The 23535-nt window shown below is 45.1% G+C and overlaps 1 protein-coding gene across 2 annotated transcripts in view; it reads right to left on the reverse strand.

Moving 5' to 3' along the window:
* Nucleotides 1-23: 23 nt before the first annotated feature.
* The window catches only part of plcg1 (phospholipase C, gamma 1), a 35282-nt gene continuing 11770 nt past the window's right edge, over nt 24-23535 (reverse strand). The window contains exons 3-33 of one of the 2 annotated variants that reach the window (XM_058050747.1): nt 17322-17474; nt 17139-17232; nt 16985-17032; nt 16526-16610; nt 16344-16427; nt 16066-16088; nt 15916-15985; nt 15734-15835; nt 14303-14421; nt 14148-14233; nt 13611-13731; nt 12657-12825; nt 12436-12558; nt 12159-12260; nt 11848-12035; nt 10452-10652; nt 8731-8850; nt 8420-8600; nt 8249-8326; nt 8081-8184; nt 7922-8015; nt 7774-7843; nt 5446-5609; nt 5144-5240; nt 4833-5057; nt 4591-4739; nt 4389-4503; nt 2154-2315; nt 1991-2079; nt 1611-1876; nt 24-1493 (exon numbers count right to left, since the gene is read on the reverse strand). In XM_058050747.1, coding sequence (XP_057906730.1) covers nt 1451-1493; nt 1611-1876; nt 1991-2079; nt 2154-2315; nt 4389-4503; nt 4591-4739; nt 4833-5057; nt 5144-5240; nt 5446-5609; nt 7774-7843; nt 7922-8015; nt 8081-8184; nt 8249-8326; nt 8420-8600; nt 8731-8850; nt 10452-10652; nt 11848-12035; nt 12159-12260; nt 12436-12558; nt 12657-12825; nt 13611-13731; nt 14148-14233; nt 14303-14421; nt 15734-15835; nt 15916-15985; nt 16066-16088; nt 16344-16427; nt 16526-16610; nt 16985-17032; nt 17139-17232; nt 17322-17474 — 3725 coding nt within the window. In that variant the 3' untranslated portion in view covers nt 24-1450. Of the gene's footprint in view, nt 1494-1610; nt 1877-1990; nt 2080-2153; nt 2316-4388; nt 4504-4590; nt 4740-4832; nt 5058-5143; nt 5241-5445; nt 5610-7773; nt 7847-7921; nt 8016-8080; nt 8185-8248; nt 8327-8419; nt 8601-8730; nt 8851-10451; nt 10653-11847; nt 12036-12158; nt 12261-12435; nt 12559-12656; nt 12826-13610; nt 13732-14147; nt 14234-14302; nt 14422-15733; nt 15836-15915; nt 15986-16065; nt 16089-16343; nt 16428-16525; nt 16611-16984; nt 17033-17138; nt 17233-17321; nt 17475-23535 lie in introns of both variants that reach the window. The other variant, XM_058050746.1, reaches the window with a different exon arrangement.

A 23535-nucleotide genomic window follows, 5' to 3' on the forward strand; every position in this document is an offset into this window, starting at 1 on the left:
TCTGCAAATGAAATAAGACGGCACCATATAAAGTATTTTATTGACTTCTCAGGCGTGAATATGTTACTTATGGAAGACAAAATTAAAATGAATGACTTTTCTTCTTCTCCATAGTTTAGGCACATTACAGAAAAGGTGACGAGCGTCAGCGATGAGACAATACGGGCGAAAACAGGACACTTGCGGACGATACAGCCAACCAAGCGGCTCCTGCAGTCAGCAATGGTGACGGCATTCATCCCACCAAAGAAAGGACATTAGTCAGTCAAATGGGTGCGACGGTACCACGTCTACGTAGATGCATGCTGTGCAGACCGATGCGCGTTCCTTACTACACTTGTAGCGACTCGGCATCAATGCGACGGCTGGCAGTTGGAAAAGCTTGGACACCAATCCCTGCTCACGTTCCCACGTCTATGGCTTAGGTGCGTCTCCGCGGCCCAACGCTGAGCAACAATACTGGATTTACAGCAAAGAAATGGAGAAAACTTTGGCAAACAAAGTAATATCTACAAACTCCATCTTGGTCCATAAACGTGTACGTGAACGAAGACAGCAGCAGATTGAATGAAAATCTCCAACATTTGATGTTGAAGGCGCGGAGTTAAAATGGCACCTTTTCATCACTTGGTCATTAACAACAAATGGGTTGGGGGTCATAGGTCAGCGGCGACAACACAGTTCAGATGGTGGAGGGTTTTCTGACCACGGTGCCGTTGAATTTGGACTAAAGTGACGGCCCTTAAGAAAGCGGCTGTAGAGGATGAGCAGTAGTATGGCTTTCAGACACGACGGCTCATTAGCTAGCGGATGAGATGAGATGAAAAGGACGAATGTGGCGTCGTGCTGACGTGTCAACGTGAGACTGGCTTATAATGCAGGAAGATGGAAGGATGTTTTTTGGAATGCAAGAAGAACAATGACTGCTAGGACTTCCTCCTGATGCCTTTCACAATAAAGCATCAACTTAAATAGGCAAGAGGAGGCGTGAAGACATGAACAGTCGCAGAGAGCCCTCATGTTTGACACGTATATACATTAAGACCTGGGAAGGTCGCATGAATGTCAAATGATTCCAAACGTGGAGACGGGAGCTCGTTGAGAGCAGGTGAGAAGCTGCTGTCCTCCAGCCGACAGCACAGCAGGAATAAATAGATGATGTTGACATACGGCCCACGGAGACCAGCAAACAAAGTCGAGCGCTAACAACTTCAGCGCTCTGAACTTGGCTCCGTTTAGCTGCTGCCATGCACACTCGGGATGCGAGAGGACGTTCTTCTTCCGGATGTAGCGGCCAGCTTGACGCCACAGCCCCCTCCTCTGAGCGGCGCGCATGAGGGTATGCTTTAAATGGAGGCCGTTTCCATGGAAACTTCACAGCAGTCAGTGACATCATCAGTACGGGCGGAGGCAGAGGAGGGCGGCCAAGAGGGCGTGTCTCCGTGGGATTTCACACACGGTTTTCCCCACCCACTCTGGTCCGCCGCAGCATCCTGGGGTAGACAAAAAATACAAGCGTCATGTCTGCCGCACGCACGCACAGGCACACGCACGGGCACACACACGGGCACACACACGGGCACACACACACACGGGCACACGCACGCCACCTTCTGTTCTGTGGGTCCATGTGGTCTAGCAGAGGCTCTTGCGACACCCTGAAGTCATCAAGAGGAGACTGGTAGCGAGAGTCCAAGGAGCCCTCTCGGCCCCTGTAAGCCGCCGCAGCCTGGGCCGGGGACTGGGGCACCGGGGACATGTTGGAGGAGGCGGATGACACCGAGCTGTGATCCCCAAAGCGTTCTCGACTGGCCTGGACCGACATGGAGCTTGAAGAGGTCACAGAGAAGGGGCACACCATCTCTCCGTTTTCATCCTGAGAAGACCCATGCAGCAAAGGTGTCACTTTGGACTATCTTTAACGTGACTTGGGACCACAAGTGGGTCTTCCATGGTTACCGCCAACAGGAGGCTGAGTAGCCATTCTTACCCTTCCACTGATGAGATCCACGTGGACCAACAAGGAGGCCAACTCCAGATCCTCGTTGAAGCTGTTCTTCAGGGGGATGGACCGATAACCTGGCAACGCACATGAAAGCGTGTGGAGGACGTAGCGTGTTAGCGTGTTAGCTTGACATGCGGCTGCCGCGTACCTGTCTTCAGGCTGTGAATGGGGAAGGTGGCCTGGGCCAGAAAGTTCTGGTCGCTGAACATGTCGATCTCATAGACCACAAAGCGCAGGAAGGCGAAGGCCGAGTTGCAGACTGAAAAATGGAAGGGCTTTCTGGGCCACGTGGGGTTCAGACCGTTATCAGCTAGAACACAGAATAAGATGGAGAAGAAGCGTCAGCACGTACCAACGCATTCATTAAAAACATCTCTTCATGAGTCAACGGCGAATACACTTTGTTACCATGTCAAGGACAGCGTAGACTTTTACTGGTTTTAATGAACCTATCAACATGAGGTAGATCATATGTTGGCTTCAGGCTATTCAGCAACCCAAATGGACCTGAAAGGATGAAACCGACCATGGAGCACAAGTACAAGGCTACCATCCCGCTAGTAAACAACGCCAACACGCCACTAGTACACAATGCTAGTAAACAAGGGCAATACAATGCTAGTAAACAAGGTAAAACACAGCTAGTACACAATGCTAATAAACAACGCTAACACGCCACTAGTACACAATGCTAGTAAACAAGGCCAATACGCCGCTAGCAAACAAGGCCAATACGCCGCTAGTAAACAATGCTAGTGAACAATGCTAGTAAACAAGGCTAAAACGCCGCTAACAAACAACGCTAACAAACAACGCTAAAACGCCACTAGTACACAATGCTAGTAAACAAGGCCAATATGCCGCTAGTAAACAAGGCTAACACACCGCTAGTAAACAATTCTAGTAAACAATGCTAGTAAACAAGGCTAAAACGCAGCTAGTAAACAATGCTAACAAACAACGCTAACATGCCACTAGTACACACAATGCTAGTAAACAAGGCCAATACGCCGCTAGTAAACAAGGCTAGTAAACAGTGCTAGTAAACAAGGCTAAAACACAGCTAGTAAACAATGCTAACAAACAACGCTAACACGCCACTAGTATACAATGCTAGTAAACAAGGCCAATACGCCGCTAGTAAACAATTCTAGTAAACAATTCTAGTAAACAAGGCTAAAACACAGCTAGTAAACAATGCTAAACAACGCTAACGCGCCACTAGTACACAATGCTAGTAAACAAGGTCAATACAGCGATAGTAAACCTGGCTAACACGCCACTAGTACACAATGCTAGTAAACAGGGCCAATACGCCGCCAGTAAACAAGGCTAACCCGCCGCTAGTAAACAATGGTAACAAACAGCGCTAACTCGCCACTAGTACACAATGCTAGTAAACAAGGCCAATACAGCGATAGTAAACCTGGCTAACATGCCACTAGTAAACAATGCTAGTAAACAAGGCCAATACGCAGCTAGTAAACAAGGCTAACACGCCACTAGTAAACAATGCTAGTAAACAATGCTAGTAAACAAGGCTAAAATGCAGCTAGTAAACAATGCTAACAAACAACGCTAACACGTCACTAGTACACAATGCTAGTAAACAAGGCCAATACGCCACTAGTACACAATGCTAGTAAACAAGACCAATACGCTGCTAGTAAACAATTCTAGTAAACAATTCTAGTAAACAATGCTAACAAACAATGCTAACACACCACTAGTACACAATGCTAGTAAACAAGGCCAATACAGCGATAGTAAAGCAGCTACCTGCTAAAGCAGCTACGCTATCTGCGATGCTGCGATGCAACACTAGTGTTATGGTCATGTGGTGTTGCCAAGATAGTTACGGCTACACAATGGCATCATCTCATATTTCATTTATGTTGGGGGGGCGGAGGGCAGGTCTTAATCTGTGAACGTGGATGAGACATCTAGTGACTAATTGTGTCAATCTATGAAAGCAGAGGACACTGATGATATTCTATCATATATCAATATAGCAATTCCCTCTGACACGGACACTTTGTATGTGTTATATAAGAGACCTATACGGGCTTCGGATGCTGAATAAGTGACACCATGGTTGCCCCATCACAATGACGTCATTTCCTTTCAGTCCTGAATCGCATTTAGCAATCCGTAAGTGTTCGGCCTGAAAGAACGGCCTACACCAGCCACACTTTATTGCTTCCTGTGAACTGCTTGTTTGCTGATTCAAGCCGACGATGCTTAAGACGACTACTAAGCCAAAGCAACATCTGAACTGGTGTAGATGCGTGTCTATCATCCTTGACCTGCTACCTCCTACCACAGCTAAAGGATGATGGTAGAATGCAGGCAGCTCATTTCTTACCTCCAAGACAATACTCACCTTCGGAATCTGTCTTTTGCTTAGTGCTGTCGTACTCCGCCCCACACACCTCAATCTCAATCAGGGGACAAACAATGCCACGCCCGTGCTTGGGGAGGTGGCGTGCACCCAAGACCTTTAGAGAGGGGAACAAGCGGCTCTCTTCAAATCCCACTGAGGTCCTTCACCCACGAGCATAACGACATCAAGCAAGGAGACGTACCTCGATGTGGAGCGTGACTTGGTCTAGGCCCCGCACTGTGTGTCTGTCAAAGGGATCAAAGGTGTCGTCCCTCATGATGGGAGGCTGGAGGACATAACCGCTCCTCCCATTCAGCATGAACAACGCCTGGTTCATCTGCATGGGCTTGTCTGCACGTGGCCCAGACGGGAGCGAGGCAGCATGAGCGGAAAACCCGTCAGACCTCTAGCGTGTCTCCAAAGGTGATCCAAGATGGTGCTCACCTGCTGTCTGGAAGTTGAGAGCTACCAGCTGCGAGCCACACAGCCACATGGGCAAAGGGTCGTAGTTGGAGGAGTCCAGCCGCTGGCCTCGGGGGTAGATCCTGGACAGCTGCAGTCGATTGTACTGCAGGAACTTCTTCCCTTTCATCTTATTGACGTACTTCTCAGCCTTGGTCTCAGGAAAAGATGACATGTCCCGGAAACAGGCGCGCTCTGTGCCGATCTCTACGGGAGGGGAAACAAGGACAGCGTTGACCCCCCCCTGCACTGTCGCTAGTTTTAATGATGACTTCAAGCTGCGTGCTTCTTACTGTCTTCATCAAATGGCACAGGCCTACAATAAACCACCAGGTCAGATAACTCCAGTGCAATCTTCTTCCTCCTCTCCATCATCTTCCCCTCTTCTAGCTACAAAGACAGACACACACACACACACACACACACACACGCCCTTTACAAACTCCACAATCATATAAGCCATACAATCCAAACCCCAGAAACCATAAAATGGCCCCATTGAGAGAAGGTCCTGGTACAGCACCAATATAAAACCATCATGGTAGGTTGGGACCAGCAAACAGTGTGTATTTCCTGTCAGTCATGTGACATGAACCTTGGCCTCGGAGGTCATGGCCACCTCACGGATCTTCAACACCCATTCCTTGAGTTCCTCATGACTGCTAGCAGCAACTTCCAACACCGGGCCTGTTCGCATGGCGCTGGTCGGCACCATGGAGAAGACATGTGCTCTGCTTCCTTTTCCTTCAGGCCGCACAACTAATGGAATACAAACAGACGTAGGAGTCATCAGTAGTCTGGGATCATAGCAGGACAGCCTGCAACGCTTCAGCAGATTCAACACAAGAAAGCTAGGACACACTGATTGAAAATAAATATTCATTCTCCAACACTTCCAGTGATCTTCCAGGATCTGCACCAATCCAGCTGTATTTCTTTGCATTTCATGATTCAAAAACGGTCTGTTTTAATGTTTTCCACGTACGGCCCGCCTCCAGGCTCACCCACTCTGCTGGGTGCAGAGTGCATAGAAATAGTTCTGGTTTGTGTTGCTAGCTGTATGAGTTCATAAGCGCTATGACGGCTGATAATAAACGGTTTTGCCCCCATAGAAAGACTTCCAGTTTGTGGCGCCAACTTTATAGGAGTCCATCATTTTCCATGACGCTTATCCTCATTAAGGTGGCAGCATGCTGGAGCCTATCCCAGCAGTCTTCGGAGGAGAGGCGGGGTACACCCTGGACTGGTGGCCAGCCAATCACAGGGCACATATAGACAAACAACCATTCACCCAATTAACCTAGCATGCATGTTTTTGGAATGTGGGAGGAAACCAAAGTACCCGTGCACGGGGAGAGCAGGGGATCAAACACGGGTTTCCTAGTCTGCGCTAGCCTTAAGGCCGATGCATCTTTTTAAAATGTGGGCTTTTAACATACAGCCACGTGTTGGATCCCCAATCCCAGAACAGTCCTCAAGGGGTTACTTCAAGATGTCTCTCAATGGTAAGTACAGTTAGCATTTTAGCGTGTAATGCGTTTTGCGGGACTACCAGTGTGTAAAAATATCAGGTAGAGCCACTAATTGTGGTGGGAAAAGGCCATTAGCAACCTCGCTTCCTCTATGCTATAATGCTACACAGAAAAGCGCTTTTGCTCCATGACTTCCACTAAATAAAGATAGTTAGGACACTGACAAACTGTTACTTACTGCTGGCCCTTCTGACTCCACCAAGTAACGTTGGAAAAGCGTAGGGCTTCAGCAAGTTTGTGGGCTAGTCCAGCTGCATAGTGGCCCATGTTCACTAAACAGTCCAGTGGGAAAGGCCCTTGACAGATGAAAATGTATTTCTTTTGCTGGTAGGGAATCAGGAACTCCAACCACTTGTTTCTGATGGTGGCGTCTTTAGGAATTGGAAACAAATGTGGCTTTCCCTTTGGAGGCAGCGCTAGCAAGTCAGAGGAGCAGCGCTTGGGGGGGGGGGGGGGGGGGGGCAGAGAGTTTATATACAAGGAAGTCCTCCCCTCTGTGACATCACAAAGGGGCAATTTTACCATGCCTTCTGAAACCAAGCGTTTTGAGCAACCCCAAACTTCTTTCAGGGCTCACTTCCAAATGTGCAAACCTCATGATGTGAAACTTTGGCATGGTTTAACACCAGAACACAACATTCTAACTACATTTATAGGTCAGAAAAGTGGGAACAGCATCAGGTCCCCTTTAATACAGAAAAACTGCACATATTATCAAAAGTCAAAGAGAATTGCCAAAATCCAAGTACAATTCACCTTCAATTCAGGTCACAATCTTGTGAACGAGTCACGCAAAAAGAGCAGGGGTCACCAACACTGTGCCCAAGGGCACCAAGTCGTCCCCGATGACCACAAGGCACCCGTGAGCCTGATTTGCATGCAGGTTTTTATTCACAATGTAAGACACACAAGAAAGAAATGCATTCTGAAAATTGTCTGTTGCGGATGTTTTGGTACAAAATGAGTTGTGGATATCAACATTTAGTTTGTTCTGGTAAAACAAGCATATTTGTTTGGACGGAAATAAGAAATCAAAATAAAAGCTACATGACTGCAAAACTTCGGTAGCTCTGTGGTGGATGACATGCACACGTCAAATGTAAACACTGCCACTGGAGGGAGCCAAAGCACCAGTTAAAGGCAGAGAAGCCCAAAGCTGGCTGGAGGGCCTACAACACCAGATAACGACGCACTAAACAGGTATCATGAAAATAAACGAGGCATATTTGAATAGGCAAAGGCACATAATCAACAGCAAACCGAGTTGGAATTTTAAAGCCAGTAATCAGGAAACCAAGTTGCCCTCGAGCAAGGTGACACCCAGCGCTGCAGAGGCAGTACACGAGAAACCAGGAAGCCTAACGTGGACGGCAATTGTGGGATTTACTCACCAATCTGACAGGAGGAGACGTCCACACTTCCCCGTAGGAGATCTCCCAGAGGGCTGTTTTCCGTCATCTCCTGCTGGACATAGAAAGAGCACGGGGTGAATCGAGCGAAGTGGAGGAAGCGATTGGGCTGTGCAGATTTCAGCCTCACAGTTCTGTCCGGCTCTGCTGTTGACGGACTGATCTCCTCCACATAGTTTGCAGGAAACCATAGCTGCTTCTTCCCTCCACAGTCCCCCTTCCACCTGAAAGAAGCATTTTGACTTGATGAAACAATCAAGAAATGTTGATGAACAAATGTAATACTTGCCATCCTCCTTCCTGTTTATCCACATTGGAAATGATGGCATTCTTGGTGAAGGAGAGTTCATCATCTCTTTGGGCTTTATACTCATACATGGCTCTCACGGTGCACTGCAAAGACAAGGGGATGCCACAGGACCTTCTGATAATGACACCCTCCATGGTGGGCACTCACCTTAAAAGTAGGCATCTGATTGGCTTCCACGTAAAAACCTGGATTCCTGCCCTCATATAGGGACCCGTAGTCTGGCTCCTATCAACACAATGGCTCTTATTGGATTATTATTTTTGCATTCAACTTTTTTTAAATCCAAAACATTTCAAATGGTAAGTCTCTGATACTCACAGCAGTGCCAATCTTTTCCAGTGTGTCCTCATTGATCGGATACCGCAGCTTCATTTTGCGATACAGAGGGTGCTTCTCATAGTAGCTGATAAGATCTACAAGACTGTCAAACTCGGAAGTGCCGAGCACCACGGTCTGACCCTCCTGCTGCACACGGCAGTGCTTAATCTTCCCCTCGGCCCTTCACGGCAACCACAGACAAGTCACTCTGTCAGTTCAAGAACTTCTCAAGTACCAAGATGAAGCATCATTCCTCGATCCAAATGAGTCAAAGAAATCCTCCCTGAAATAATGAACTAGTGGTGACTTACCGAAAGGAAATGGCAAATGAGTTGGATTCCGCCCTCTTCCTGACAAGAAAAGCCCCATCTCGAGGAACCCTCATCAGCATGTTCTCAGCATGGCTCCTGGAGAGGTTGGCGTGGTACCATCTGGAACAACCAACCAAGGATCAAGTATCAAGGATCAAGTACTCCCAGGCATAAGCAAACCAAGCATCTGCTAAGGGCCCCGTGACCAGCAGGGGCCCCCAAGGGGCCAATGCACTTAAAAGTGTAATTATTTTTTAAATGAATAAATATTAAATAATATTGTGACCTCTCCTCAATATTATTATTGTCAATATTGTTATTACTCAATCTCAGTACCGCCTTTGATACCGTCCATCACTCTATCCTACTGGAACGCCTTCAGACACATATTGGCGTTACTGGTCCGCTACTCTCTTGGCTTGGATCTTATCTCGGGGATCGGACGCATCGTGGAGGTTAGAATGATGTGATCTCCGAGTTCTGTGGCATCACTTGCTGAGTTCCACAAGGATCAGTTCTTGGCCCTCTCCTGTTCAACACCGACATGCTGCCGCTTGGCGACATCAATGGCAAACATAAGACTAGCTTTCACTGTTATGCCCATGACACTCAGCTGTATGTGTGATATTGGATTCGACTCTATCCTTTCATAAGCACATTAAGAATGTTGCAACAGCATGTTTCCATCTTGGCAACATGGCTAAGATACGGCCTATTCTATCCAGTACTGGTGCAGGGACCCTAGTCCATCCATTTGACACGTCTCGCCTTGACTACTGCAATGTGCTGCTCTCTGCTCTTCCAAAGTCTAGTTTGAAAAGCCGGCAGTTCGTACTACATATTTCTCCAGTACTAGCCAACTTGCACTGGCTCCCAGTTCATTTAAGACCCCACTTTAAGGTTCTGTTATTTGAGGGCTACATAAACAAACTGGACTTGACCAACGCAATTCATGTAGAAGACATTTCATATCATCATTTGAGGTTTTTCCAGCATGAAGCCTTTTGAAGGTCATGCCACAGCATCTCAATAGGGCTCAGTCAGGACTTTGACCAGGCCACTCCAAAGTCTTCACTTGTTGGTTTTTCTCCAGCCATTCAGAGGTGGACCTGCTGGTGTGTTTTGGAACATTGTGCTGCTGGTTGCTTTGGGCTTGAGGTCACCAACAGATGGCTGGACATTCTCCTTCAGCAGATTTCCTGCTTCTATTTATCCTAGCACGTCTTCCAGGTACTGAGGCAGCAAAACAGCCCCAGGCCATCACACTAGCACCACCATATTTTAATGTTATGTTCTTTTTCTGAAATGCCGTGTTCCATTTAGTAATAGGACAGACACCATCACAAAAAGAGTATCAAAATGGAGAGCAGCCTTAACGTTATTTTCCATCAGCAGTGGTTCTTGTCTTGGAAGTCTGCCACATGGGCCGTTTTAGCCCAGTGTGTCTCTTACGGTGGGGTCATGTAGACTGACCTAAACTGAAGCAAGTGAGGCCTGCAGTTCTTCGGATTTGGGTCTCTTGTGAACTCTTGGATGATCATAAAAAGTTTCATTTCTTCTTGAGTTGTGTTGTCATTTACTCATCTTTACATTTGTTTGTTGATGTGAAACCATGCCATTTAAGTGTCATAAACATGCAAAAAAACTAAAACATTTTCACAGCACAAAACATCCCATGGAACAGTTTGGAATTCATTACAATCTAGGTTTTGGAGACTCACTCTTTGCTCTCGTGGGCATTGGTTTGTGGCACAGGCTCAGTCAATTTCATCTCAAATTCGTTGCAGCGCAGCGCCACCTGCTGGTAGTGGTTGATGAGGGCAAAGAGAGTGTCGAAGACGAGGTTGTCCGTCAGGTAAAATTTGGGGCTTCCGGCTTCTTGGCGGGAGTGTATGCGACAATGCTGGACCCGCCCCGAGCGCCTGGAAGTGGTGATGGGATGATGGAGGGGGAAACAGAAAATGGAGCTGGATCAACTAACACAATATGCACATGTTCACTGTTCCCACGTTTCCCAATTTTCCAAGGATATTTTCAATCATTTTTTAGATGTTTACAGAGCATGGCTATGATCATGTTGGAATTATTGTTATTATTGAATAAGTCAAGGAGGGTCAAAGAGGGTCTCCCCAAGTCAAATGTAAGACTTTTTAAGACCATAATGAACACAATATAAAACCTGTTTCACATCCATACTGTCAACTGCAAAAGACATGAAGGGAAAAGGGAGGCCTGCGGCACGGCGTGTTAGTTGGTCATGTGGATATACAGTATTTTTAAAAGCTTTCAAAATAGTACATAACACATAACATTATCAGAGAATGTTGGACATTTTAGGGCCTTAAATGGAACTTATTGGAAGTGTGTTGAAACCCACATGCATACCGCAAGATATGTATACCCCAGTGTGCACAAAGACGGAATCCTCCTTCAAGTTCAAGGAGCAGAAAATGGAAACAAGACGACAATGTGTTTGTAGAAAAGTGAGGGGTGGTGTTTACGATCATGACATTGTATAGTATGGCGGTGTCAATCTAACAACTCGCTCTTTGTTTCCAATTCTTTTGGGTAACAATTACATTCAGAATTCACTGTCGATTGACAATACTCTTTTAGTAACAACGGGAGCCAATTCCTGAAGGATTGGGGTTCTTTTCAAGGTACTAGAAAGTAAAATTAGAAATACACAGCACCACTCTTGACATTCACTTTTATCGTGCAAAATGTCAGATGTCTTTGTCATGCAATAAGAGCCCTGAAATATAAAAAAGGAAATGTAACAAGAAAAGAACATGTACACTCCATCAATAGCTACAAATAAATCAGCTACCGTTCACATGAGCAAAGACGGGCCTAGTGGCTTAAATACAGTATATACAGTATATTGTGTTTACTACAACTCAATCATTATGTACTAGCTGATCTTTACAGCTGATTCAAATACAACATTGTACAAATATTCTCATTGTTCTCATTTAATACCCTACTTTTTTGTAAATCATAAAAAGGTTTGGGATGCAGTGGCGTATAGTAAAGTACAATTTTCAACCTGTATGTTTGTGGAAAGGTAAAGATTTGTCAGAAAGAGAGCGAGAGCGCCCCTGTTATGTAACATACCAGAAAGACAGCGTGTAGTCTCCCACAAAGGTCTCACTCTCCCGGACCAGGAAGGAGCCATCCAGTGCTCCGGTCTCCAGGCAGTATTCCGACAGCAGTCGCTCAGCTATCTGTCTGCCATCCCGGCCTGCACCCAACTTCCCATGAAACCACTTTTCTGTAACGTGCTGGTCCATTCCATTGGCAACCTGGCAACCATAAACACTCACCTCAAATCCACCGCCAACAGGATATATATATACTAGCCAGTGTCGCATGGATCTGGGTCGAGCACCAGCAGCCTGTACACACCTTCAATGAGGACAACTAACCTCTCTGTGCTCCTCCTCCTCCTCGTTACCCTGGTTACTTGAGGTCTCTTCCGAGTAGTAGATCTTACTGCTGGTCAGGACAAAAAAGTGAGGGTACCACTCCTGCAGCGAGAAGAACAGGATATGAAAAGAGGCAGAATACATGTGGTACATTCATTATTTAGAATAGCCACGTGTTGCACAGAAATGTGGCATCCAATCATCCAACCTGGAAAAGCAATGCTGAGAAACCTGCTAAATGAGAAGGACGCAGAAAGTATACGTCAAGAGTAATTACATGGTTAATGGGGTCCTCCAAATATAGGATGCCGTTTTTGATGGAGTTGCTGATGTCATTCTCTGAGTAGGGTGTAGTGGTGGACACCTCCTCGTAGGCGCTGCCCTCAGCAAGCTTTTTATGCTGTCCAACATCACAGAGTGGTGAGACACACGACTTAATTCACAAAATAGACAAATGCAAAGTGATTTTGAAAAAAGACAAAAGGAACATCAAGGAACCTTGATGAGGATCTTCTTCTTGAGCTGGTTGGGGGAAGGCAGGCCATCTGCTGCCATGTCCACCGCCTTGGTCAGCAACATGTCTCCAAACAGTTTCTTAAAGTAAGTGGCCATGTTCCTCTGCTGGACAATACTGCAGTGGTCCTCAATGGACAGGATGATGGGGAAGCTGCGACGGGGATCAGACTTTAAGTTGCAGTATCCTTCTTTCATTGCTCTTGGGCGCCATTGCTTATCTTATTCTCTCACATTTCCGGGCACATTGTTTCTTCACACGTTATGTGTGCAGTCTAGTTATCTTTATCGTGCATCAGCAGATAACAGATAACAAGACACTTGGGCCCTGCTCTCCACATAGGCGGGTATCTCATCAAAGCAACTTATTTTTCTACAATTTGGCCTATCATCCACGATTTCATCCACACCAGCCCGCAGGTATTTGGTACTATAAACCAGGGTTTCCAAAACCTCCGCCCAAAGTGCAGATCTGGAGTATTTGGGCCTGGACGCCAATAACCAGAGTTTTACGTTTGCCACAAGTACGTATGCGGTGACGTCACTCACTGTTTACCTCAGAAACAACATGGATGCCCTCTGAACTGTGTTGGCTTCACTCAAATATCTATTTCCCGTCCGAGGCGTCCTCCTCGGAGAAAGAAGACTTAGCAGACTTCTTTGGCAAGATTCCCAATCCACATTTTCTTGTATTCCAAAACAACGTTTAGAGGTCATTCTGCCTCCTTGTCGAACGTGTTGTGTTTGATGTTTGCGGAAGTGACGGGATGCCAGAGGATGATTCCGATTGGATGGAATTTAAGAAACTACTGCCACCTACAGGTATGCCATGCTTATGACTGTGCTGTTTCATGTGGATGCATTTTTTAATATGCAGCTTTAAAAATACCCTGCTACGCGAGGACAGGGCCTGATGGTACAGAGACTTGGGGAACTCACTCTGACGTGACAAAGGCATGCTCCTTGATAGTGGTCAAGACATCACAGAACTTGATCTTTGTTGTGAGTGTGTGCCCATGGTAGATGACTGGCATTCCATCGGGACCATCCCAGCAGTCCACTGCAAGAACAAACGTGAGCATTCGGTTACCGCACTGCTAAGTCTTATAGAGCTGCAGTACAAACCTTGGAATGCAACCTACATACTGTTTTGTACATTACATAATATACCCTATCATTGCCTCTATACTTAGACATTGTTTACTTTTCGATGACACAAAGCAACCTTTTCATGCAATTTAAGGAAACCTGCTAGACGAGCTCCTGTGATGTCATTTACAGCATGAAGGACAATAGTTATGAAAGAATGTATGGGTATGACAGACAGACAGACGACATTGTGGCTGATGGAAAAGAAAAACAATTAGACTTCTCGGCACAATGTTGAACAGTAAGAGATGGATGACTTTACTACAGTGCATTTGTTTGTGTTTGTGGATACAACGGATGTGTGTGTGTGTGTTTGTGTTTACCCACATTCAATACAGCGGCAGCCCATCCTTAGACAGCGAGCATACGCCTCCAGAGACGACTCGCTGGAAAACTGGTCTCCTGTCAGGTAGCTAAAAATAAGCACAGGAAGAGTCAAATATGCGTGCCCCAATGGTTGGGTTCTGGATCTCAGTCCTTACGTGTTGTGGGAAGAGGATATCCAGTAATGGGACAAGGGGTTGTTCATATTCTCCGGACACACTTGGTCCAGGGAGGACTCCCAGACGGTGTTCTCTTTTGAGAATAAGTAAGTCAGGAACTATACAGGCCAGATCAAGAGACACACAGGAAAATCAACATAGCACACACGTTAATCATCACATATGGATCAGAAAAGCTCTGCTATGGCTAACTTACACCAGTGAGCCTCCAGGTGAAATGACTATACTAAAAAGATGCTTTGATTCAATCAGACCTGAACTTCAGTGAAACTGAAACAACGCTATTTGGCAACAGCAGAAAGGATACTTTTCTCAAATACAAATCCATGGCGGGGACATGGATAATAGGTAATCGGTCATAATAGATGAAAATAGAAGCTGGAAAGCTCACATTAAAAACATACAACATAAAGTGGCAAGAAGTACCTTGATACTGAATAAAGCAACATTGGTCCTGGATCAAAAAGGACTCTGTTCTCTCTATTGCTCTCTGGCAGTACCATATGTAATGTATTGTGCGGAGGTATGGGGAAAGAACTATAAAAGTAGACTAAGTAGACTACTGCCGTCTACAGAGAACATACAACCCTTGTTTCTGTCAAACATGAACCCTTTCATCAGTTCCTATTTGTAGTATTGTGTATTTATTCCAACTGTTATATAAAGTATGTACAGTGACAGGAACCTTGACTTCTATTTTCCCACATTGTTATTTTACCTCTTCACTGTCCTACTTATTTTAACTATCAAAAAGTACATTTGGAATACAGGAGTTGAACAAATGATTGCAATTGATGTGAAAAGGATGGGGGTAGAAATGAAGAAATAAATAAGCTTTGCTGCTTCCTACGCCTTGCTGGACTTGTAGAACTAGGAAGGGTCCTGTGTGCTGTGCTACAAAGGAACTTGTATGCATGTTCCAAATAAATACAACCATTACCACTCCATTTTAATCCCTGCTGGGATACCAGCGTAGATCTTTTTAACTGGGAAATGGCTGTTTGTCAGGATTTGTTTAGATTTGACCATGAAGTGTGTTTCCCCAGCAGGAGACCCCGTTATCTACGATGATATGAAATGATGATATGCATTCAGAAAGAGTACCCATTCCTACAGGCTGGTTTGCTTTGCGGGTCTGCCCCATGTATTCAACCAGCGCTTTATGGTGACCGCAGAAACTATCCACCACTTTTGGCACCACAGCTAGTAACCTTTTGTGATCGTGTGGGAGGAGGTGTTCGGGCCAACGGGGTGGGGGGGCTACCTGTGTCAATTACGGAGTACCACTGGCATATATCAACAACACGTTTGGGTCAGTGGAAAATATCTGGTGTGAAGACTATTTTTTCTCTAAACTGCAAAAAGCCCCGAACAGAATGTCAGGAAAAGATCATGCGCAAGCGTGTGCACCTCGTCTTGGAGGAAATAGGGCTGTTCCACTTCTCTGAGAGGGTCTTTTAGGTAGGCGAACATAAACTCCTGAACCTTGCTGCTGTCTGCTGCCCACATTTCCTGTATTAAAAAAAAAAAAAAAACTCTTACAGCACCGACCCATTTCACAAAAAGTGGATGTGCGTGAAGTAGTTTATTACCATTTGAGAATCTAGAAGGAAGCTCTTAAAGTCCTCAAGGGAGATCCTCTGTTCTGGTCTGTCAATGAACCTGACACAGAGAGGAAGACTTTAGTAAGCAAGTCTGTCATGCTGCTCAGCATTTGGATTATTTGCTCAGTTTTGGCCAACCTTTGCAAAAATGGGATCTCCAGCTGAAAGAAGGAGAAAAGAGGAAAATGTCAGTTAATTTGGAGCCTGAAGACGAGCACAAAACCCTGTTTGACTTCCAGTGTTGAGTCGGTGCACGTATGTTTATGTGTCCTAGTGGGTAGGTTTTAACGGGCCCATATTGATCTTGCAGCCATTTGAGAACAGACGGGGATGGGTTGGGGGGCGTTATTGGATGTATGAACTCAGTCATGTCTGCGTATGATGGACACGTGACACCATACATCATTTAAACTTACATTCTTCTGAGCATCAAACATAAGATTGCGATAAAGTTGAGCAAACTGGCTAAAGGACACTTCTCCATTCCTCAGCTCAGAGTCCTGGAAAAAAAGACAACCATAAGAACATTTCAGCTCAAGTGTCATAGTGAAAAGGGAAGTAAGCAGGGAACTCAAGTGGGAGTGAAGTAGGAGGTTACTGGCAGTTTCTCTCGGAGGAACCTCATGTTGGGTACCCTGTAGTTGACCTGGCTCAGCATGTTCTTCAGATCCTTGCAGGATATCCTAGACAACACACATTTGATGAAAAAAATTCAAGACAAATAGAGAGATGCACGTAGACGGGTCTAGAGACATGCAGACAAATGTCTTTTTGGCACATTGACGGAGAGCTTTAGCCAGGGAAGACACCCCCCCCCCAGCATCACACAGACGAGCTCTGTCGTCTAGGAAGTGATACACAAACATCTCTGTGCATCTCTTCAGTCCTCTGCAGCCTGTTTCCTGCTGCAGGAAAAGGTTCTGGTCTGTGGCTTCGAGGTTGCAAACATTCAACCCAGAAGTAGCGCACTCACTCACACACACACCCTTTTACAATATTCCTTATTTAAGTCATTACAGTTTAATGATTGAAATATTTCTGAAATGAACCAACTTACCTATCTTCTCTGTTGCGATCAATGGCGTAGAACTGCTTTCGTAACCACCTAAGAAAGATGCAGTATGTTGTCCATAATCACTCATGATCACAGTGAAGGTTTGACATTACAAAAGGCCAGCAGGGATGCTGCATTGTGTCTTATGTTTCCTTACCTCTCTATTTGAAGTGGTGTCGGGGACTTCAGCGTGTCAGCCACAAGCCAGTTTAACCCCTTCACCCACATTGTCATCTCTTCATCCGATGTTGCTGTTATGTACAACAAATAATAATAATAATCAGAAAACTACAGTAATGCTTATGACATGCGGCATGACTGTTCACCACTGCGTGCGTACCAGCAAGGCTGAGCGACTTCAGGCGAAACTCCGTCCCGTACAGAATGACAAAGCAGTGAGCTTGATCAAGTCGTGCTGCAGAGTCCTCCATATAGCGCTCAAAGTCACGAGACTTCTGTCCAGGTCGGATCTCCTTGATTTCTCGGATGTCAACTGGAGAGGGAGTACACATATGATGAGTGTTTTTCAGTCTTCGATTCGATGTGCAACTACAACAATAATGACATCAAATGTTACGTAAAAGGATATCCATTTGGGAACTTATTTAAACCAATACCCTTATTTAAAACAATACAGTCACAAGCACATTTTTCTTTATTATTAGCATATTAGCATTAGCACTTTTTTGGCAGTCATTGAACGCAGCATCCACCCTTCTCTGATGCCCAGAGGGATGGATATGGATATGGAGGTATGGATGTATTTGGATGTATTTTCCCCCTTTTTCTTTCACCTCATACTCGCCCCCGAATGCTCATACTATGTGGGAACCCATAAAGGTAAGATTTGATGACTTTGATCATTGTGGTAGTTCCATGCTAAATGGCTAATGCTAGCAAAACACTGGCCACGGTCATCACATTGACAGCCCGTCAATAGCAGCTGGAAGTCCAATTTAGCTGGCAGTTCAATGTCAAAATCATCAGAGAGATGTAAAATGTGAAAAGCACTGGTTAGTTGGGCCACTCTTATGCCAAGGTAGCACTGTATATGACAATAAAAACAATACCTGCACTGCTCCAGTCTCTGGCAGGCCATGGAATCCGTGATAAGTCAAACACAGCAACAGTAGATACAAATAACTTTGGTCTTGCTACAAGAGCCATTTGCCAGGGATTTGAAGCTAACTTTACCATTCTAAATATTCTCTTCTTTCTCAGTTTCCCAATATTTCTTCCAGCTTGTGGCTACAGAGTTACCGTGCTTCAATCAAACTACGGTGGGTCCAAGGGTCAAACAGGGGGAGCGTAATTGCACCTCAAAAAAATACCGCCATTAAAGGAATCTTCCGTTAACGCGTCATTAAGAGCCAGGTGTGTTTTGTGTTTGACAGCTACCAACAGGTACCTTGACAGCACTGACCCAGGAAACTTTGCCCGTCATGTTTTAGTGCACCACAGTGCAGGCCAAAGGTTTGAACACACTTTCTGATTCAACGTGTGAAGTGTGCCTTCTCAGGGTTGCTCAGTGGAATTTATCGTCTTATTCACGGGGTTGAGACCATGCGGTTGTATTGTGCATGTCCAAACTTTTGGCCTGTAGTGATACAGCCCTTGGGGAAAAAATATAAAATCCCTGCAATATGAACAAAACAGGGCAATATTTGCTAAAAGGTCTATAAAAGCTTAAATTGGTGAGTTGAGCTGATCCAAGAGGCTTCATTGTGACCTGCCGATGAGAATACACGTTCAAACACGTACATGTGTGGGCTGTCAGGTAGTGCGGAGGTCTTGGCAGAACAGGGACTCCTAACACACACACTTCTCCTGCTCCTTCATTTCCTGTGTTTTGTCGCCTGTACACATCTGCTTGTGTCAAGGTGTGCATGCTAGGTCTTCAGTCACTGAATTTCACCAACTTATGTTACATTTCTGCCAACGGACTTCCGCTAAAAGCAAGTTGCCTTGACCGTTTCATCCGTTTTACATAGGGGTGCTTCTTAGCAGCAATCCCTTTAAGAATGCATAAATTGACTTTTTCCGTCCAATTTCTCTGACAGCGAAGTAGAGAAGTATAAACAATCAAGTCACAAACATCACAAGCCCGCCGGTGCAAATCCAGTCCCTGGCACAGACGGTTACATGTGCCTCACATGCGACCTTGTTTGATGGTCAGGTTGTGAAGCACATAGCAATATGACAGCCAGCGCTATTTATAGGTCCACTGTTGTACCACTAGCTTTTTTAAAGGGTCTGGTGTACACCTTATACCTTTTAAACACAGTCTCCATTAGCATCCTCCATCACCTTTTTGAAATACACAGTAATGCTGCACTTGTTTAACATAACAGATGGCATACAGTATGTCATATACAACAACATATCGTAGCACGTTGTGGCTCGTTTTCACTGACGGCATCATAAAAACCTGAACTCTCTCCAAAGTGATGGAGATAATTGATTTTCTCATAATCTTATGGTCATAAAGAGTTATATTTGGTTTCTTTTTGGTTTTTGTTATCTGTGTAGCATTATAGAGTGTGCATACCTGCCTGCATGCAAATTACAAGCTCACCGATGTCTGGAGTTGCTAATAGCCTTTTTTATAAGCTTGAGTTTGACTGTTCGAGTTCATATACAGTAAGTCAGAGGTTCCTCCTAACCACTTTTCAAATAGCTCCCCGGGGGGTTTTAGTCATTTACCAACTCCTATACAAAATTACAAAGTGGAGTTCGGCAGTAGTCCGGAAGTCATCGGGAGCACTTGGGAGTGTGACCAATACAGAGTAGTGGGCATGCCCGGAGGCGGGCCATGGATAAAATAAAATTAAAATAGGAAATCCAAGGAGAAACAGCAGGAATAGGTGCAGATTCTGTAAGATCTAGAAAGCTTGCTGTACAGGTTGTCCTCTGTTGTTGCTCAAGAGGAGTCCACAACTTAATTCAAAGGGCCAAAAAGGTCCGCTTTAAGAATGCAGAATCAGGAAGTAGGGAATTTCTGGAAGTGGAGGCGAATATCATCTTTTCAAATCATACGGCCGCCACACACAGGAGGCTGTCCATCCATCCATTTTCTATACCGCCTATCTTCATGAGGGTGCATGTTTGAAAAACACATACAGCCTTATCTTTAAATAAACATTGAAAAAGGTAAATATGATGTTCAATCATCAGTGCAATCATGCTGCACTCACGCTAGTCTCCCTGTAGCTGGATTAGCACTAGGCAGCAGCTATAGAATATTACTGAGAATGTCTTCCATTAATCGAGTAATTGCAAAAACCTGGTTAAAGAGCAACAATAAAGTCACAGGAAAAAATAAAACTTGAAAAAAATGAACGACCAATTGTTTTGTTTTGGTTTTTTAGATATTCAAGCATGTTATTTCTTAAGGTGACATTGTGCATAGTGCGTTAACCGGCGGTTATTTTTAGGGCTAATATATATTATATACAATTTGGAAGAAACAGTTCAGTTCGTTCACACCAGTTAGACTCGCTAACTGGTGTAAACGAAGCAGGCCAACAAAATTACGTTGAAATGTAATGGTATATTATAAATGTTTTGGAAAAGGGGTAAGTGGAATAAAATATAACAATTGACAACGTTGCTGTCAACGACTGGGTTGAAATGTGTCATAAAAGTTTGTCAGCAACAAAATATATTCAATAATAATTCTGCCTGTCACCATAATCCAGCCAATGCCACAGCCCCAGGGTAGGAATATTTCGGTTTTAAACAGAATTAACAAGACCACATGAAGACACCAACACAGCTATGTCGCATTTGTTGGGAAGTAATGATGAGGAAGGCGAATACGATGCACAGCTAGGAAGGTACAGCAGAGCCTTCGTCCAGACCGTCAACGCTTGCTCAGGCGTCGGTCAAAATGGTGCACACTCGCAGTGCTGTAGTACATGTCATACACGTACGTGCCCTTCTGTTAAGGACATAAGGATGTTCCAATCAGGGTTTTATGCTACCGATACCGATCATATAGATGAAGTGTAAATATTTTCACGTACTCCTGGCTACATCAGGGATTACCAAGGTTTTTTTTTGGGAGAGATACTTTTAGTAAATAAAAATGGCCAAGAGCTACTCATTTTTGTAACATTAATTTTCATAGCTTACTTCAAGCCAAACAAAGCCAATGTGCTTGTTTTACCAGAACAGGAACAACATGCTGGTATCCGCAACTCACGTTTTGGACTTCCCAATGCATTCCTCTCTAGCCTTCTCACATTATTCACTGAAAACCTGAATGGAAAGCAGGTTTGGCCGCCTCTGCCGGGCCCCTCTAGCCGCAAAGACACACACAGCACGCATGCTTGTTCTGGATGCTGCAGTGTGGGCGGAGCTGATCGGCGGAGGGGATCGGCATTATAAAGAGAGTATCGCCCGATATCCATAACATGCTTTTTCACTGATCCACCGATACCGATCGGTGGCCGATCGATCTGAGCACCCCTAAATAACAGCCAATTTTCATTACTTAATGAAGTGCGGTTCATTCAAGAGACTTGATATTCAATTCATTTTCTACCGCTTATAGTCACGAGGGTCGCGGGGTGCTGGAGCCTATCTCAGCTGTCTTTGGGTGAGAGGCGGGGTACACCCTGGACTGGTGGCCAGCCAATCACAGGGCACATATAGACAAACAACCATTCCCACCCACATTCATACCTATGGACAATTTGGAGTGGCCAATTAACCTAGCATGTTTTTGGAATGGGGGAGGAAGCAGGAGTCTCTGGAGAAAAACCACACATGCACAGGGAGAACATGCAAACTCCACACAGAGATGCCGGAGAGTGGAATCAAACCTGGGTCTCCAAGCTGTGTTAGCCTGCGCGCTAACCACTCGCAGCCCGACTTAGTAATCAATTATAATATTGTACATTACACAACTACCCTGTGAGAAAAGAGTGAGCTCCCAACGAACTGACAAACAGCATTGCTTGGTTGAAACACAGAATGCCACTGTGGGAAAAAAAAATAGAGTCCGTCACATATGCCAATAGATGAAATAATAATTTTAGTCGCAAAATGCAACCATTTTGTCACAGTCGGGAGTCCTGGACAACATCCAGGGGTGGTCTGAAAAACAGGCAGTATCAGAGCATCCAAACAGTCTGACTATCTTCAAAATGCTATCAATAAAATGCACCTTTTTTCTGTTGTCCATGATATACACACCTTCCCATGACATAACCACAGTGCCACCGTGGGACACGCCATCCACAACATTGGTGGCATTTTGAATGTGCAGAGCTCCTGTGATGAGAGACTGAAAGACGTTCATCCACAAGCATCATGTTGCAGCATTATTATGCAGAGCCCCATGTTGCAAGGATCAATTCCTGGAAGCTGAAAACATCCCAGTACATGCATGGGTGTACATGGGCGCAAATGGTGGCCCCTCCTGACCTCCATCCATACAGTTAATCTGCACATTTTGGAGTGGCCAGCCTAAGACTTACACACATATATAAACATTATAAACATGCCCTTTCATCAGCATGATACGCCACACGTGTGCGGTGAATTATAGATTATGGAGCATGTTGAAAGCTCACTAGCACAGATGTACACAGATTTGTGAAAATATTTGAGAGTGATAGACCTTTTGTGTACATAAAAAAGGTTTTCAATCTTTTAGAGTTTAGCTCATGAAAATTGGAGCAAAATCAAGTGTGTTGCGTTTACATATTTGAGTGTAGGTTTGGTCTCGTATGGAAGTATAAGGAGTAATGATGACTGACAACCAGTGGGATGAAATTCTTAAGCTGACACACTCGTCCCCCACCTGTGTGAGACACAGGCTGGTACAATGCAAGATCCTCTTTCCAGTACATTTTACAAATTCTCCATGAGCAAAAATGTAATCTGACAGTTTTAATAATCAAGTAAGGTCAAGTTTCTTTATATAGCCCTTAATCACAAAAGAGCCTCAAAGGGTTTAACAAGCAGTGAACAGTAGATGATAGACGAATAATAAACAATCACCAGCTGACCACCCACTGTTCTGGTCATGTCCCTGTCTTAATTCATTTTTTCCAGGTTTTTGACACACACCGTGGGGCTTGACACAGTTATTCTTCCCGAATCGTGCATCACTCTCTTTGGCTCCCTGTGGCAAAACAACGAATACTGGCCTTTGTAACCCAGTTCTGCTGGTAGCAGAGGAGGTGGAGGTTGTTCAGAACTACAAATACCTTGGGTTGTGGCTGGACAACAAGATGGACTGGCCATGCAACACATGGAAACTGTATAAGAAAGCTCAAAGCAGGATGTACTTCCTGAGGAGACTGAGCTTTTAACATCTGCAGGAAGCTCCTGTAGATGTTTTACCAGTCTGTGGTCACCAGTGTTCTTTCTTATCCTGTGGTGTGCTGGGGAGGAAGCACAACGAAAGCAGACCTCTCGAGGCTGGAGAAGCTGATCCAGCAGGCCAGCTAGCTCAGTGGTCGGGATGAAGCTGGACCCTCTGGCAACAGTGGCAGAGAAGAGGACTCTGAACAAACTGCTGGTCGATCTGGACAACGCCAGCC

Source organism: Doryrhamphus excisus, chromosome 16 (genome assembly GCF_030265055.1).
Source record: "Doryrhamphus excisus isolate RoL2022-K1 chromosome 16, RoL_Dexc_1.0, whole genome shotgun sequence".
Taxonomy (NCBI): Eukaryota; Metazoa; Chordata; class Actinopteri; order Syngnathiformes; family Syngnathidae; genus Doryrhamphus; species Doryrhamphus excisus.